Here is a 17363-nt window from a genome sequence, read left to right on the forward strand (position 1 = left end):
GTAAAGAGGCGGGGTTTGAGCCTCCTAGCCAACAGCTATGTGATCCCGCCTGTCAAACAAGTCAGTCATGTCCTTATATGGGCAAAACTTGTAATCTTAATTTCTTCTGAACCATCTCCATTCTCCCTGTACAGTGTGTGTTGATAGAGAAATTAGCTACTGTATGTAGAGCCAAACTGTTTTTCGAACCAGGTTTATTTGTGCTGTAAAGATTGTCTTCTTTGAATGGGTGTGTATGTGGTTTCCTGTGTTTCTGCAGCCAGCCTCAGGCGGATACTGGATGAATTGCAGTTTATAACACTTCCACATGGGCTTCATATTTTGAGACCGGAGGTTGCCGCTTGATGTACCCACACGTGTGTGTGTTTGCATTGCTGAAACTTGATTGGTAGAATTGTTGGGCACCCCTGATTGAAACTGTAAGATATCTGCACTCCACCTACACCTTGCACATTCCTGCAACTAGACAGCTCTTTCACTACAACCATCTTACATAATTGAGTCATTTTCTGCTGTCTTTAAATATTTCTATTCTTGTTTATTTTATTCTATCTAACTTTTCATTCTGCTTCTATCTTTGGTTGTTGCTTCTTAGCACCAAAAAAACTAGACAAAGTCCTTGTTTGTGAAAACTTATCCAGCAATGAACCAAACCTGATTCTGAGGCGGTATCTCATTGTCTACAAGTTGCATCTACACTGCTTATTTGATAATAAGCAATGCCAACACAGGAGCTCTGAGCTTTCACCCAGTGGACCCATCCAATAATCCATCCATTATGCTGACATCTCAACGATACATCAGTCTACCTCTGCTCCCTGTGAGTCAGAGGAAAACAATAAATGGCACCATCAAGCTTGGCTGTTAGGCAACAACATATTTTATTTCTTTTCTTGTTTTATACACTATTTAGAAAATAAAACACATTGAATAAATACAAATTTAGAAAGCAACAGATTTTTCGCCGTATTCTCACAGCAACACGTGGTTATTCTTACAGATCTCTCAGGACTAGCGGAGGGATTCGCGTCACAGAATCCACCCTGAAGCAGACTTGGGCCACACACTGCGATGAAACACTTAAGACTGGGCATGCAGATGTTGAAGAGTGGTCCCCATTTACAGACACAGAGAGATGGATTGGCACATTAATAAGACGTTGAGAACATCTAGAAACAACCGGGGGGGAGGGAGGAAAAAAACATCTATATACACGCAAAATAAATAAAGAGAAATTAGGTCCAAGACAACTTTACTGTACAGATCTGTCCATCGGACTTTTCTTCTACCCTCAGTTCACCTTCAGTCATCAGCCTCACCCATGATAAAGTTCAATATAGTACAGTACAACATGGGATGTTCACCAACAGCAGATTGCACCATTTACAGTGTTACAAACAAACACAAAGATCAGCCAGCAGTCAGAATCAACTCTTATTCCTCTCAGTGTTTGTTCATAGTAAGGCAGGACACAGCTGAACTCTTCAATCCTGTCATCCAGGTGTGCAACAGGAAGTCCGGCTGCCTTGACAGTGGCTTGGGTATAAAATGAACTCCAGTCCTGTTGGGTGTCCTCTGGTTCGGCAGATGTAGAGTGGCACGAAGGAGTACAGGTTGGGGCAGAGCGCCGAGGAAAAGCAAAAAAAGGGTTTCAGTAGTATGTTACAAGTTGTCCAGCGAGCTTTCTCACTCAGTCTTTATGGCAGACAGCGTTTCATCCAGGCATGGCGAAGGAGACGACCAGAGCTGTGGGCATGGACTAGGGAGGCAGGAGCAGAGATCCAGGATGCAGGATGCGGGATCCAGTCCTTATCCTCAAAGAGGGACGAGCAGTAAGGGATTGGTGCTATCTGACCTCCAAGCAGTCCAGGTACTCCTGGGCCAGGTCGTAGCAGAACCGGTACTGCTCCTAGATGAAGAACAGGACAACACCAACATTATTTAACACATCAACAGATACTCATTTTTAAAAACTACAAAACCCTTCATTGTTCCAATTTTTAAATAATCAGAGGATTCCAGAAAACTCACTTTAACTTTGTCACAATGAAACAGTTGTACTTTTCCTCCATCAGTCCTTATCAATCATCTGATGATGGCAAAGTTCTCAGACTATAAAACATGGTTTCCCAAAGTGTGGGTTGGGATCGGCAGAAACTAATGGGGGGGTCACAAGATGTCTTCCAGAATTAATTTTTCTTGTTAATTAATCTAAAAATGGCAACAGCAATGTGCAGCAGTTTCTGTGCAGCTATGTAGCTCTGTCCTGAACCATCTGTTATTCCCACCCTGCTAGCTAGCTCTACAGAAGTTCAGCACAGCCTGAGGGAACATTATAGCCATGAGGTACGGACGGATCTACTACCCACAAACCAACTTACAGGCCAACCAGCTCCACTGGTCACATGTCTTAAACTGAGGAATCTTTTTGACCAAATTCATGGATTACCACTGTTTCTTTAAATGCATGATGATAACCTAATGAGGGTGAAAAGTATGTACTTGCTTCTTAAAGATACATCATCTGGGTGAAGTACAGTAACACAATATCACACCTCTATCTGCATTTTGTACTGGGAAACTGGTTGCACCGGCGCTTTTTTGTACATAGGTAATTCTAGCTAATCTGCATTTCTGTATATACTTTATTATTATTTCATCTTATTTTATTATTATTATTATTATTATTATTATTATTATTATTATTATTGTTATTATATTTTATATTATTATTATTATTATTTTATTTTGTATTTAATTTTATTCTATTTCGTTTATTGTTTTAACTTTTTTTATTTCCTTTTTTTATTTATTATTTTATCTTATTTAATTTTATTTATTATTTTATCTTATTGTATTTTATTTTATTTATTGTTTTATTTATTTTATCTTTATCTATTTATTTATTTTTATTTAATTTTATTCTATTTTATTCATTCATATTTATATCTTGTTTTATCCCTTCTTCTATTCATATCTTGACTTTCTTACATACTGTTTATAAGAGCACTGTAATGACAGTATGTCCCTCACCGATAGAGAAATAAAGTATTTCTGATTCTGAGTCTGATGAACTCATTTCCCTTTTTTGAATCAACGTTCTTGCAATATTTCAACATACCTAATTTATGCTGATAATGTTTGAAGCTTTCATTCAAGGACACCGGGACTCTGCTACAATGAATCATGGAAACCTGAGTCTGTTGAAAAATCCTCTCTTGAGGATTTAAGAAGGAACCATCGGCAATCAAGGAAATGATAGTTTTGCATGTTGTTTAAACTTTAGATACGCCTACATTATTTTTTTCCTGAAGCTTAAAGAGCAAAAAGCTTCTGAATCTAACTGTACGACCTTGAAGTCTCCCAGATGTGTTGCATTGTTTGCACTCTTGTTTCTGCACACATGTAAAAATAATCAGTTAAATACGTGTTGAACAGTATAGTGACTAATCTGCCCCCTCATGAGGACACCAAATACTCAGGAGGAAGTAAAAGTGCTCACCAAACAAAAGCTCAGGTCTCAGAGGGTTATCAAATCAAATCTTTCTACTGACAACAAACTCCTTATGCTGACTAAAACCCATATGAAATAATCCTGCTAACACAGGCTTTTCTGCAGACTCAACTATCTGATACTTAAAGCCTTTTAATACCACGACAGATAGACTTTAAATCTGCTTCACAGACACACTGACCACAGTATGAAAGTTTGATAGAGAAGCAGATGGAAAGACGTGATCTTAAATTATTCATTACAGTGTACCTTTACCTTCAGAGCGTCTCCTCGCTGTATGGAAGACTTCTCTGAGATATACAGTCAGTTAAATAAACGTGACCTGATAGGTAGCATGAGGACACTCAAGCTTTTTCTAAAACGTATATGAGCCGCCTTCAACAGACAAAAAATGTATTTCTGACTTTCGTTGATTCAATTTAGATTTTTATACATCCTCAGATTTTTTAAGAAAGCTTTCTTGAATCACTCTGCTTCAAGAACCGCATGAATGAGTGATGTAACGTCTTCCTGTGCATATTGTATAATAAACTGTCTGAGGGGCTTTAATGAGGAGCTGTCATTTCTCTGTTTCTATTTATAATGATCTGTGACGTGTTGTTATGCATTGTGGGCTTTTTATTTATATATTAATTTTATTTTGTTATGATCATGTGGTTTGTAGACATACAATGTTCCTCCTATGAGAAAAGGGGGGAAAATAATTTCTGGTGCAATTTTTTATAATGTCTATTTTATTTGAATCTCTCCTCACGTTTATGTGTTTCCTGTTGTTGTTTTGGTCTGCAGTATTTTTTTCTTATCTTTTTTCTTTATGTAACTGGTCTGCTGTTTGCAGCTTGCTTCAGTGGCCTTAATTGTCTTGCTTTTGATAAACGTAAACTGTCGTGATGTATGATGTAATGTGACCAACTATCATTTGGAGAGTTTTCTTCTAATGTACTGATCATTTATTTTGTTTTTATGCAACAAAACTGTTGAACTCTCTGCTTCTGAACATCAGAATGACAAGCTCTCTGTGTGATTTTAAAAGTGAACTAAAGACATACCTTTTTAATCTGGCTTTCACTTGGAGGGATAATAATAATAGTAATTATTTGAGTTTGTATTATTATTATTATTATTATTATTATTATTATTATTATTATTATTATTATCTCATTATTATTATTATCATTATTATTCTTAATGAATTAAGTAATTAATTATTCTTATTCTTATTATTGTTATTAATAATAATAGTAATTATTTGAGTTTTTAGTATTATTATTATTGTTATTATCATTAATATTATCTCATTGTTATTATTATTATCATTATTATTCTTAATGGATTGATTAATTAATTAATTACTCTTATTGTTAGTATTGTTGTTATTAATAATAATAGTAATTATATGAGTTTTTATTATTATTATTATTATTATTATCTCATTATTGTTATTATTATTATTATTATTAATGAATTAAGTAATTCATTATTCTTATTATTGTTATTAATAATAATAGTAATTATTTGAGTTTTTATATTATTATCATTATTATCATTCTTATATTATTATCTCATTATTGTTATTATCATTATTATTCTTAATGAATTAAGTAATTCATTATTCTTATTATTGTTATTAATAATAATAGTAATTATTTGAGTTTTTAGTATTATTATTATTGTTATTATTATTACTATTATCTCATTGTTATTATTATTATCATTATTATTCTTAATGGATTGATTATTAATTAATTACTCTTATTCTTATTATTGTTGTTATTATAATAATAGTAATTATTTGAGTTTTTATATTATTATCATTATTATCATTCTTCTTCTTCTTCTTCTTCTTCTTATTATATTTATTATCACAATCATATTTTAAATCTTTTTAACATTAACTGATTTTTACCCTTACTTATTTTATTAATTTTACTTTATTTATTTTATTACATTTTTAACTATATTTTATGATTATGTCTTATAATTTGATCCATCTTTTGTTGTTTTGTGTCTATGTTCATATGTGAAGCACTTTGGGCTGCATGCTTTTTTGTATGAAAGGTGCCTTATTTATAACGTTGAGTTGAGGTTGATTGTTGCCTTAAAAAAACACAAGATTATTAATTATGAGTCATTCTTGCAGGTCACACCCACACTGTCGGTCAAATGCTGATGAAAACACACGAGGGCTGAAACACGTGAATTTCTTGAAACTGTCTTTATCTGGTTGTGAAGTGATGACGTTGCAAACACACCCTATTATTAATATACTGTAGAGCTGTGTTACTCACTGTTTTTAACACATCAGAGTCTAAAACAACCTTCATTAGTATTCTTTACTTCTATCCATGTGAAGTAAAGAGAAGAAGTGATGGTGGAAGTTCATCATGGAGTTAAATTCTTATACGATGGAAACTGAAACTCAAAGTTCCATGAAGCTAGCATAAAGCTAGGGAACAGGTAAATATATCCTAGTCACCGATGTATTATGCACTTCAATGAAAGAGGTTTGAAATTGTAAGCAATAACAGTAGGCCGGTGTGTGACTGATTACAGATCACACACACTGTGCCCACCTCTTCTCTCTGCAGGTTTGATTCACTACATGAAGGTACTATATTATACGGAGGAAAGGCTGCTACGTCAGATCAAAAATTATACACTTCATTGTGAGTGCTGACGCCTAAAGAACAGAGTATATTTGGAGTCAACCTCACATCCACCATCCTTTTACAGAACGACCAAACTAAAGCTGTTTTTAAATCTGCTGCTGGAAGTAAAGTCTCAAAAAACACTATTTCTTTTCACTTGTTTTGTGTTGGGTTTGCTGATTGTAGAATAATTGAGTTACGTTTAAAGACAGGTGACTCAAAGCATGGTTCACCTTTGTTTGCCTTGTAATCTTTCGCTTTGAACAAACACAACCACTGCATCAGACTGAGAAATGTTTCAGCACTTAACCCTGGATAGCCTGAACCATCAAATAATTGTTAAAAAAATTATAATTCTTTGAAAATGGAGTGTTTAATGGACTTTCTGACAAATAATGATAAAAAAATTAAAGTTTTATTTGTATCATGTTTGATACATCAGGTATTTTGGTGTAATTTTTTTGCTCAAAGTTTCTTCTTTTTTTAAAAACAACACTTTTAGCCTATTAAACTGAGTTTCCTTCAAATGTTTCCCAAAGTAATTTCAAATGATTTTTTTCCATATTGCACGACGTCACACATATTCCGTATCTGCCATACAACAAAAATACTAATTTATAGTATATTTCATCCCTGAATTGTTCAATTTTTTGTGGAAATCAATGAGCAAAAGATAATTATTTACTAGGGAGCCATGTGAACATTCAACTAGTCCTCACTCATCATGATACAGCAGGATTTTATATATCAAAAAAACAATACATGTTATAAATATCTCAATTTCTACACTAAATATACCTGATTATGTCATTTAACATGCTCTTAAATAACAAAAAGACTATGTTGCTTAATGGAATGCATAATGTATAGAATTGAATAAAGTTTGTAAATAAATGTCCTTATATACCTGCTGTATCAGTTTTGATACACACATTTTCAACACATTTTGACTATACATTAATTAATGAAATATTAATTAGTTTTACATTGCATCAATCCAGTAACTATTCCTCTTTAAGTTTCAGGAACAATTTGAAAGTTTTTTTCATCCAAACTTTTTCAAACTTGGTAAAAATATCCCTGAAAAACCTCGAGTGGGTCTCTGATCCACAGCTGACATTTTGGATGTCTCAAGTGGCGTCCTTCTGGTGCATGAATTCCTCACACCTGGTGGATTATCCGTACCCTGCGTGTATCTGATCATACATCAAGTTTTTACTGAAAAAATATATCGCACTGATGATGTAGAGGTCCCAAAAACTGACTGACAGCCTTGTGTTATAGGGATAAGTCCATTAATCAGCTGTTTCCTGTAACAACTATAGAAAAGACATTCTGTTTATTCCACAGATTAGACATCCAAGCTCTATAGAAACTCTAAAGCTTTGTAACCTTGAGATGGAGCCAGGGTATCTGTCTCTGCCTGCTACCAGTCTGTATGCTTAGCTAAGCTAACTGTCTACCCTCTGTAGCTTCATGGGACTCTATTATAACAGTAAGTGTCACTTAAAGTTAGCTTCATAATTAGCAGTAAATTATAAAAGCAGTATCAAAGTATTGATCCCCTCATCTAACAGTCGAAGAGCGTATTTCCAAAGATGTCAAACTAATCCCCTGCAGATTTACATCTTAAGCAGGAACTGGGGCTGAGTGCCACAGACGGGGTACGGGAGTCATGGAGTATTAACAGAGAATGAAACGTCTGTTTAGGTGTATTCATGGATTTGTTTATTGTAGCACTAACATGGAATATCTCCAGCCTTATCCTTTAAACCTTTAATTGACTTGTTTTTAACCACTCATCCGCATGCACAAAATGAAAACATATCCCCTCTCCCTTTGAAACGCCGTTCATGCCTGTCCTCTTAAATTACCGTCAGTCTGCAGAGATGTAAGTGAGCTCATAAAGAGAGTGAGACAAAAAGGGTCAGAGCCCTTTACTGGTGCTATTCACCAAAAAGACAAAAAGACGAGTGTTAGGATTCCTTTGGTGTACTGTGATGCCTGATCTGCTTACTCTGGAGCGTTCATGTCTTGAGGTTACTGTGGGTGGGGAGAGATTGGGAGCACAACAGATATTTCTCTGCTGACTGAAGAGTGTTGCGTTGAAATAGAGGATCTTTGAATCAACACCGAAACTGAGGTGAACTACAGATTAAATGTTACAATGTCATTTAGCAGACGCTTTTATCCAAAGCGACGTACATACGAGAACAAGAACAACACAAGCAAAGATCTAGACAAGAGGAAACAAGATCAGTAAGAGTAACAAAGTGCTTCAAGTCAATTTGGGTGCAGGTACTGCCAAGCAGTGTAAAGGCAATGCACAAAAGTAAGTAAGGAATTATTTTTTTTTATTTTTTATTTTTTCCCGAAATAAGGAACATCTACAGTGAAGCAACCAACCAATTTAAGGCCTTCCATTATCATCATCAACAATTAACATCACCACAATAATGACCAAAGGACCAAGTGCTGGGTCCCTCAAGAGCTGAGCACAGATTCCCAGAGTAGAGAAGGACAGTAAGAGTCAATCGTAGCTGGAAGACATGATCTGCCACTGGGGACAACAGTGGAGAACAGTCTAGCTAAGTGCATAGTGCTTCCTAAAGAGCTGGGTCTTTAGCTGTCTTTTGAAAGTAGACAGGGACTCTGCAGATCGAATGGAGTTGGCCAATTCATTCCACCATTTAGGGGCAACAAAAGAGAAGAGTCCAGCTAGTGATTTTGAGGCCTTGTGTGCTGGAAGCACTAGGCAATTCAGAGGCTGAGCGTAGCGGGCGAGAAGGGCAGTAGACCTGGATGAGGGGTTCCAGGTAAACTGGAGCAGTTTTGGTTACTGCTTTGTAAGTCATGATTAGAGTTTTGTATCTGATGCGAGCTGCAACTGGAAGCCAGTGTAGTGAGATGAGCAGGGGAGTGACAATAATAAAGTCATGTTTACTGGAGTTCTTCTTTTTTATCAGAGAGCCAAAAGCAGTTTGAAGTATGTCAGAGTAAAAGAAGACACAGGCGTCTCCGTGCTCACCATTGTCTCCACCATGTTTGGTTTTGAGTTCCGCAGCGTTTTGGCAGCGAAGAAAACGTCCACCATGCTGTGGTGCCGAATCATTTCCAGGATCATGGTGCAGGCACAGAAAGTTCCACTCCGACCGCCACCGTTCCTACTCCAGAAACACACAAAAATTCACACACACACATATAAACACACAGAGAAGGAGCATTAAGACACGGATGACCTAATAAAGATGTGGTGGAGCAGCTCAGACGGCCTCTCGGAGGGTGAGCTTCAGAGTGAAATGTCACAGTTTGACTGAGCACAGATCAAGCATGCCGTCAGAAAAAGGCCAGCTGGCAGACTTTCAGGATGACTATCAGAGTAAAGTTCTCATTAAAATACAGGAGCGGGAATTTAATCAGATACGAGATGACTAACACATCCTGACCTCCAGAGAGGAAAAGGGCTAATGCTAATGCAGCTAATGTAAAGCCTCGCACACTTAATGGTGAGCTTTTCCTCTTTCACTCAGAGTAAATTATTTTAATAACCTCAGAATTACAGCAGGCTTTTTCTTTAATTGTGACCATGGCAGGTTTGAAGTAACAGCTGAAAGGTGAGTAATATGAACACTGAGAGGCATTTAGAGCACATTATACACCTCCAGATATTCAACAGTCCAGACTTTAATGGAGACTCAGAGAGCTGTTCACTGCTTTTTTTTTTAATGCAGATCAGAATAAAATTCATAAGATGTTTAATTCATGTTAGATTTCATAGTTTGATTTTAACTTTTGGATTCATGAGCACAGACTGCAGCTTGAAAAAGGGAAAAAAGTGTTCTAATAAGTATGAAAAGCCTTGGATTTGCTCCAGTAAACAGGCTTAAATAGCTGCAAGGTTAATCTTGTGGATGAATGCCTTATGTCAAGGCATGTTATATCTAAGTGTCTGGCAATATTACAGAGAGAATCCCACAGAGAGAACTTTGTTGTAAACGTGAGATTACTTCTGTTGTTACATGCTCTGTTTAAAGTCACCAAACTGTACCAACAGAAAGATTTTACTTCCAGGAATACGGGAGTTACTGACCTACCACTGCCTCCATCATTCGGCTGTTAGTGTTATTGTGAGACTTTGCTGTTTCAAAGGGTCAGCTTGGACTGAATAGAACTTTCATGTACAAAAATATATCACGTATTACAAAGTAAAGATCAATCTATCTCTAACAATAGACTGTATAAATAATGGTTGTAGTATCCATGACGACACCCATGTGTTCCTGAACGCTGTTTTGACGCCACTCATTGGCAGGTGCCATATTGGAAATGCTGAACTCAACCTAACTGCTGTCGAGCTAGTGTGAAGTAAAGAGGCGGGCTTTGAGCCTCCTAGCTAGCAGCTATGTGGTCCCGCCTGTCAGTCGAGTCAGTAATGCCCTTATTTGGGCAAAACATGTAATCTTAATATCTTCTGAATTGCTGGTTATAAAAAAATTCAACCCCGTACAATGTGTGCTGATAGAGAAGTTAGCTCTTCAGACCTAAACTGTTTTTTAAACCAGGAAGTAAACATGTTTATTTCTGCTGTAAAGATCATCTTCTTTGAATGGGTGTGTATGTGGTTTCCTGTGTTTCTGCAGCCAGCCTCAAGCGGTTGCTTGATGAATTGCAGTTTATAACACTTCATCATGGGCTTCATATTTTGAGACTGGAGGTTGCCGCTTGGGACTAATCCATAAATTGGTTGACTGATGATCAAATCATGCTTTTATTTTGAAATTCGTTCCCCTCTCCTGTTTCACACTTTCCGCTCAGGTGCGCCTGTGCATCATACTGAACTTCAAACAACGCTAGCAGCAAGAACACAATGACAAGCTGCTGAGATATAGAGGAAGAAGATGTTCACTCCTCTCTTGTGAATGAATCAGCTGTGAGGAAATATTCACGATTCCAGAGAAAAGACGGAAAGAAAAACATTCTTAAGACCCTAAATACGAGTGGCTGTTCAGAGAACATGTCTGTCTTTGTTGATGAAACTCCCTAGCACGGCAAATAGACAGAACCTTGTAGATTAAAGGTGGTGAAACACACACGTGCAAAGCTGAGGGTCACTTAATGCTAAATTATAAGAGCATGTTTTTAACCATGAAAAATGTGACATTACAGGGAAACATGTCTTTGTTCTTTTGTTAAAAAAGACATTTGTCATTGAAATGTCAGACAGGTTTAAGGGTTAATATTTTCCTAACTTTCTCTTTGTGAAATGTGACTGATTGTGTTAAATGTGTGCAAAATAATGTCTTAAATCCATCAAAGTTGTACCAGTAAACATAAAATATCAATATAACTTAGGCTAGAGAAGAGAGAAGCATCCCTAAACTTAATGTGCTCATTATGTAGTCCCCAAATATGCAAAAATAGTGCCCAGGCTTGATCAAAATCAGCGCTGCCATTGTGTGTGTGCAGGCATTGTGTTAGTGTTTGTTGCTGCAGGTGGACTCACAGGCAGTGGACGATGGTGCGTCCCTCTCCACACTCCCTCTGCCAGTTGTGAACCTGAGCCAGGAGGCTAATGAAGGCTTTCTTGGAGTCGGGCACGTCGCGGTATGGAGACCAGCGCAGGAACTGGAAGTGACGCACCACCAGCTGGCCTTCCTGCAGCTGAAAGAGAGAGGTGGAGATATTAATGCAGTTCTAAGTTTCTCACAAATAAGCTGATCAGAGTATGATCCACACATCAACACAAAATTCAAATGTCTGTCTGGTTATCAGCCAGCGGGGGGATTCTGTCAACACTTCAACCCTGCTCAAGTTCAACTCTGGGGCTCCATGCATGACTTTTAATTGGTTGTTAAAGCTGCAGCGTGTAGGAGTGAACTGATACTTACATTAAAGTCAAATACTATCGGAATTAATTGAATCATAAACCACCATGCTGTCAAAAACTGATACCATCAAACTGGAATAGTTTATACATGAAGTTGAGTTTACAAAAAGCTGAGCTGAGGCTTTCTCGTCTTTAATCACTGAACAGTTTTGACACATAGGCGCCTAAAATACCAACAGAGAAGTGAACTCACGTTTTAAAAAACACTCTCTGGGTTCTTTATCTACTTTTGCAAGACAGGGTTCTGACTTTATTCTTTGGGCGCATGGTGAGCTGACACTTTCTGGGTTAACGGTCAAAAAGCCCAAAGACAGCGAGGGGAGAGTTGATGGACTTTGGAATGAGGCACCTTGGAGGTACAAGGTGGAACCCAATAATATTAACATCCAGATTTCCTCACAAAATTAAATGTAGGGAATAGGGATGGGCATTTCAAGCCAAAATACTGTTCGCTAATCATCGGCACGCACGCACGCACGCACGCACGCACGCACGCACGCACGCACGCACGCACGCACGCACGCACGCACGCACGCACGCACGCACGCACGCACGCACGCACGCACGCACGCCTGTCCCATTAACGTCCCTTTTGTGTGGCACTCGCATTAACCAGCAGCAGGAAGAGGTGCTGCTAGTATCAGGCACTGACAGTGTCTGTCTCAGCCTTTATGTCAGTGTTTCTGTGAGGTGGCATGGCGTGTGTGTTTACATTTTAAAGCCATGCTCAGTCTCTGGAAATACCTGTGTAGTAGTGTGAGATTCAGAAACAGAGAAAATCACAGCGACTGTCACAAATGTTTTCTTCTTCTTTTGCAATTTAATGCAGTTAGCATTCTTCTTCTTCTATTATTTAATGTGGTTAGCAAACAGCCTTAAGACGCTTTAAAGCCACCATATGGCAGGAATCTTGTATTACAACCAGCCACCGATCAATATGATGAAAAATTGTACTTTTAAAATGCGAAAATATTTGCAGGAACTCGATTTTTACCAAGTGAACAAGTATTCAAATATTCATTGCCCATCCCTAGTAGTGAGCTGATTTAAAATAAAAGTCATATAACTGTGCTCAAGGGCACAGGGTCCTGTGGTGTGAGTGTGTGTCTTTAGGCCTTCTTGCACTAAGCTACAGGACTGTTCATGCTGCCATATTGACTCAACAAAACCAAAACCTTTTTCTTGGCTTTGCAAAGCTGAAGCGTTTACAACCTCTTTCCAGCGTTGTTTATATTTGGTCTAGAGATGCAACTAACTATTCGATTGACTTCTCTATGATCCCTTGTGCTTGCTTTTCAAATGAGCTGTAAGATTTTGCCTCTTCTCGCAGCCCCTCCTCTTAAGATGCCACAGGAACATGTCTTACAAACAGCATGGTGCTGATCTTTCTCAGAGACGGTGTAATACTCCCACACTTTGCCTGATGGGTGACTTCTTCTGCCTGGTAAAAATCCTCTCCTCTAAATCTGGAGTTTGGTACACCGGCTTCCCAACATTCAACTGATGCCACACAAAAGTGAAAGCAACATTATTTGTCGATGAACTAACATTAAAAATCAGCTGATATCGACGTTGATTGTCTTTGAATCTTGGTTTCACTAAAGCGAGAGTCTACTGTGTTAAAGTCCTTGGTTCTAATCATTGGAATCTCCAGCCAATCACAGCAGAGACATGGAGAATCAGTGTGGACATGAGTTCTACTGTGTGCAGAAACAAATAAGAACCCATCTTCATAAAAACACTCCCAACACGACCAGTGCTACAGTCACTCAGCACCATTGTCACCTTATCGGGGCTGTCACATGTTACACTTACTACGTTTGTTTTGGATTGCAGCACTACATGCAGCATCCCCTCTATATCTGATGGACAAAGGAGTACCTTCTTGGGACAGAGGCTAGCTGTGTCTTGATCGGTGGAGTCTGTGTCCTCGGTGTCCTGCAGAGAGGCCACGTGGGCACAGGTTTTAATTTGGTGTCAAGGTATCTGAGGGGGAGTAGGAGGGAGGCTGGGGCACTGACAGAAGGATGTTTGGGCCACCATGAGGGTCGGGTAGGATGTCCCAGGAGTTGGGAGGGATTATGCACTAATGGAGGCTTCTGGACAAGGACATAACTACATAGCTAGCTGCTTGAATCATCTACAGGAGACTCAGGAGGCTACCGAGGTCGTAGGGTGGGAGCTAGAGGAGTCGAGACGGAGCTAAGTGGGAGCTGGAGCTATGCTAGATTGTTCATTCAACAGACATGGATGTTACCACACATTGAATTAAACAGACATTGCATAATAGAGGTTAATTTCCATAGCTGTAGATTTCAGAGAAAAAGAGTTTTATAAATCATGTTTGTTTCATTATCCCACAATGTGTCAAACAGGGTCATCTCTGCTAATTAAAGAGATCTAGGGACTTAATGCGGCTATTAATATTAGCATAAAGGAGGTATAGAAACAGGTTTATTATGCTGTATATCATTCTGTCTGCAGGCACCTATAGGTCAGCGCTCACAATCTTTTTATTAGTGCAAGGCTTCATTAACCCTCTTTAAAATACATGTATTGATGCAGTGCCAGAAAATGCCTCCCACAGCAAAGCAGAGCTGGAACAGTTCTCTGCTGAGAGACTACTTCAGCCAGTGATTTTGTCCATGTCCAACATTACAGCAGAAACACATCATTTGATAAGGAAATTAAACGTCTAATTAAAGAGCAATTATGCCATTTACGCTGTCAAGCTGACGAATCAAGGCCGCTTGGATTGATTCAGAGTTTACACTTGGATCTAAATGTTTGTTTCTTTACCGTGGAGACGGATATGGAAAGCAATTACATCCTGTCATGAATCTAAGAAAGAGGAAATATGGTGAGTGGTGTGGAGGAAATAAACAGCGTGTGACGAAGTGCTGTTGAGTTAAGTCAAGGCAAAACATCACTAATGCATGAGATTGGATTGCGTGTGTGTAAAAGAGAGATGTTTCTCACTTATTTCCCTATATCAAAACATATTTATGAAAGATTTGAAACAAACAAAAAAACACAGAAGTGAAATGAAACTGTAAAGTTTCATAACCTTAGCTCAGGGAGAATAAATTGTCTTAATATAGATGGTGTTATATCAAAAACTGCAAAACTAGCTTTCCATAGTTATGGATTTCATTTTATCAGAAGAACTTTAAAACACATCAAAGTCTTTTTTATAAGCATTTGATTTTATTTTTCTGAGGTATTTAAATCCTTGGATCTTGTGGTTGAAAATATGCATTCAGTAAGAGTTCATTTAATGAAACCTGAAGCCTAGTGTTGTGACCATAGACTGTATACAATAAATGGACGTAGTATTCGTGGCGCTGTTTTGAAGCCGATCGTCGGCAGGTGCCATATTGAAAATGCTGAGCTCAACCTAACGTCTGTCAAGCTAGTGTGAGGTAAAGAGGCAGCCTTTGAGCCTCCTAGCTAAAAGCTACAGTGTTCCAACCTGTCAGTCAAGTCAGCTGTGCCTCTCATAATGGAAAACACATAATCTTAATATCTTCTAAACTGCAGTGTTACGAAAAAATTCAACCCCCCTTCAGCTAATGAGCTATCCAGACTACTAGCGTCTTTTGTACCAGGCTGTAAACATGTTTATTTCTGCTGTAAAGATCGGCTTCTTTGAATTTGTGTGTATGTGGTTTCCAGTACTTCCGAAGCAAGCTTCAAATGAACACTTGAGAAACTGCAATTTTGAACACTCCTGCATTGGCTTCAATTCTGTGTTTCGCCTCTTTTAATGGGGAAACACTCCTTTACTATGCTGCTGTTGGAACCATAGACTGTATAAATAATGGATGTAGTATCCGATGTCACCCATCTGTTTCTAAAGCGCTGTTTTTGAGCCAATTAACGATTATATGATTAAATATGATTAGAAATGCTGAACTCAACCTAACTTGTTGTACCAGGCTGTTTATACTCCCTTAGAGATCGGCTTTAATGAATGGGTGTGTATGTGGTTTCCTGTACTTTCGGAGCCAGTCTCAAGTGGACACTCGAGGAACTTCAGTTTCTGAACAATTTTGCATTGGCTTCAATTCTCACATTGCCGCTTATTTGGAACACTTCAAGAGTCACGTCAAGTCAATACCCTTGGGTTTCCACAGACCTTACTTGAAACTAATGAATTACTAAGGCCTGGCCCAAAAACACCAACACAAATAATAAAAAAGTCTTCTGAGTGCAAGAGAAGCCAATCCTCCATTCTGGGTTCAAGTCTGAGTTATCAGTTCTTGAGATGAAGTCACAAGATCTAAAAATCAGGATTTAAATTGAACTCCAATCAGAGTACTGGACTCAAGTACTCCAACACTGGTATGTGCAGTGTTTACCTACGCTATACTACTCTTACTGCCTGCACCAAGACACCTCTAAAGCTACAATGTCAAAGCTTGTTTCTATATTTCTTGAAGTGTTTCCTGATGTTTCAAAAAGAGGTCAGATATCTTAAAATATATCTCGTCTAAAAAAAGGCTGTCGGCTTTCTCTCTGTGGGATGGATCCACCTACCCGAGTGATGTTCTGAACCCCAAAGAGACGGATGATAACATCGTCATCAGACGTCCTGGAGAGAAGCTCGACTGTCATCGGCCCAAACTGCTGTAAGCCCGGTTCAGGCCAATACTGCAGACAAGGCTGAGGAGAGGAGAGGAGAGGCAGAGAGGAGAAAAGAGGAAGAGGATGCAGGGAATGGGAGATGAAGAGAGGAAAAGAGAGGGGAGAGGTTAACAGGTCATTAGTCCATACTTGCTTGAGGCGGGACAAATCATTATGTCAGCGGCCAGTGATGGTGGAGCCCGGTAACAAGACACCTGAGTATCGACAGCAGACACAATTAGCCTAAATGACAATGATTATCTACAAATAGCAACCCTAAATTAAAGGAGGAAAAAAAACAACCCGCTCGCTCCCCAGAACAATCCTTCACATGAGCAGCGGTCACCTAGCCTGAATTATTCATGAGTGGAAATCATTACCATTAGCGCATTATAAATTAATGGAGTAGGAGACCTTGGCTATGCCTGCGAGAGATAAACAGGAAGTTAGCCAAGAGGTTGGCGCATGCAAAAAGCCAAGGTCTCCTATCACTGCCGCTCTGGAGACGTGTCCCCCGGCCAACAGGAGGGGGAAGAAACACAGGAGAGAGATGATGACATGCTGACGTCTGCGGCGGTCACTGTAGGGTTGAGGGTACCCCTGGAGTAGGAAGTGATAATGGCATTTCACATTGGCAGAAGGGTATTAACAGGTCACATTGGAAAGGAGGGGAGATAAATATTTATAC

General features: G+C 38.5%; 1 protein-coding gene across 5 annotated transcripts in view; it reads right to left on the reverse strand.

Annotated features, from left to right (window-relative positions):
- Nucleotides 1-862: 862 nt before the first annotated feature.
- ptprua (protein tyrosine phosphatase receptor type Ua) overlaps nt 863-17363 on the reverse strand; it is a 334107-nt gene continuing 317606 nt past the window's right edge. For 3 of the 5 annotated variants that reach the window (XM_034704890.1, XM_034704892.1, XM_034704887.1), the window contains 4 exons: nt 16589-16714; nt 11666-11823; nt 9191-9332; nt 863-1909 (listed from right to left, as the gene is read on the reverse strand). In XM_034704890.1, coding sequence (XP_034560781.1) covers nt 1847-1909; nt 9191-9332; nt 11666-11823; nt 16589-16714 — 489 coding nt within the window. In that variant the 3' untranslated portion in view covers nt 863-1846. The remainder of the gene's footprint in view (nt 1910-9190; nt 9333-11665; nt 11824-16588; nt 16715-17363) is intronic. The other 2 variants (XM_034704888.1, XM_034704891.1) reach the window with 1 other exon arrangement.

The sequence above is a fragment of the Notolabrus celidotus genome, chromosome 16 (assembly GCF_009762535.1).
Source record: "Notolabrus celidotus isolate fNotCel1 chromosome 16, fNotCel1.pri, whole genome shotgun sequence".
In the NCBI taxonomy this organism is placed as follows: Eukaryota; Metazoa; Chordata; class Actinopteri; order Labriformes; family Labridae; genus Notolabrus; species Notolabrus celidotus.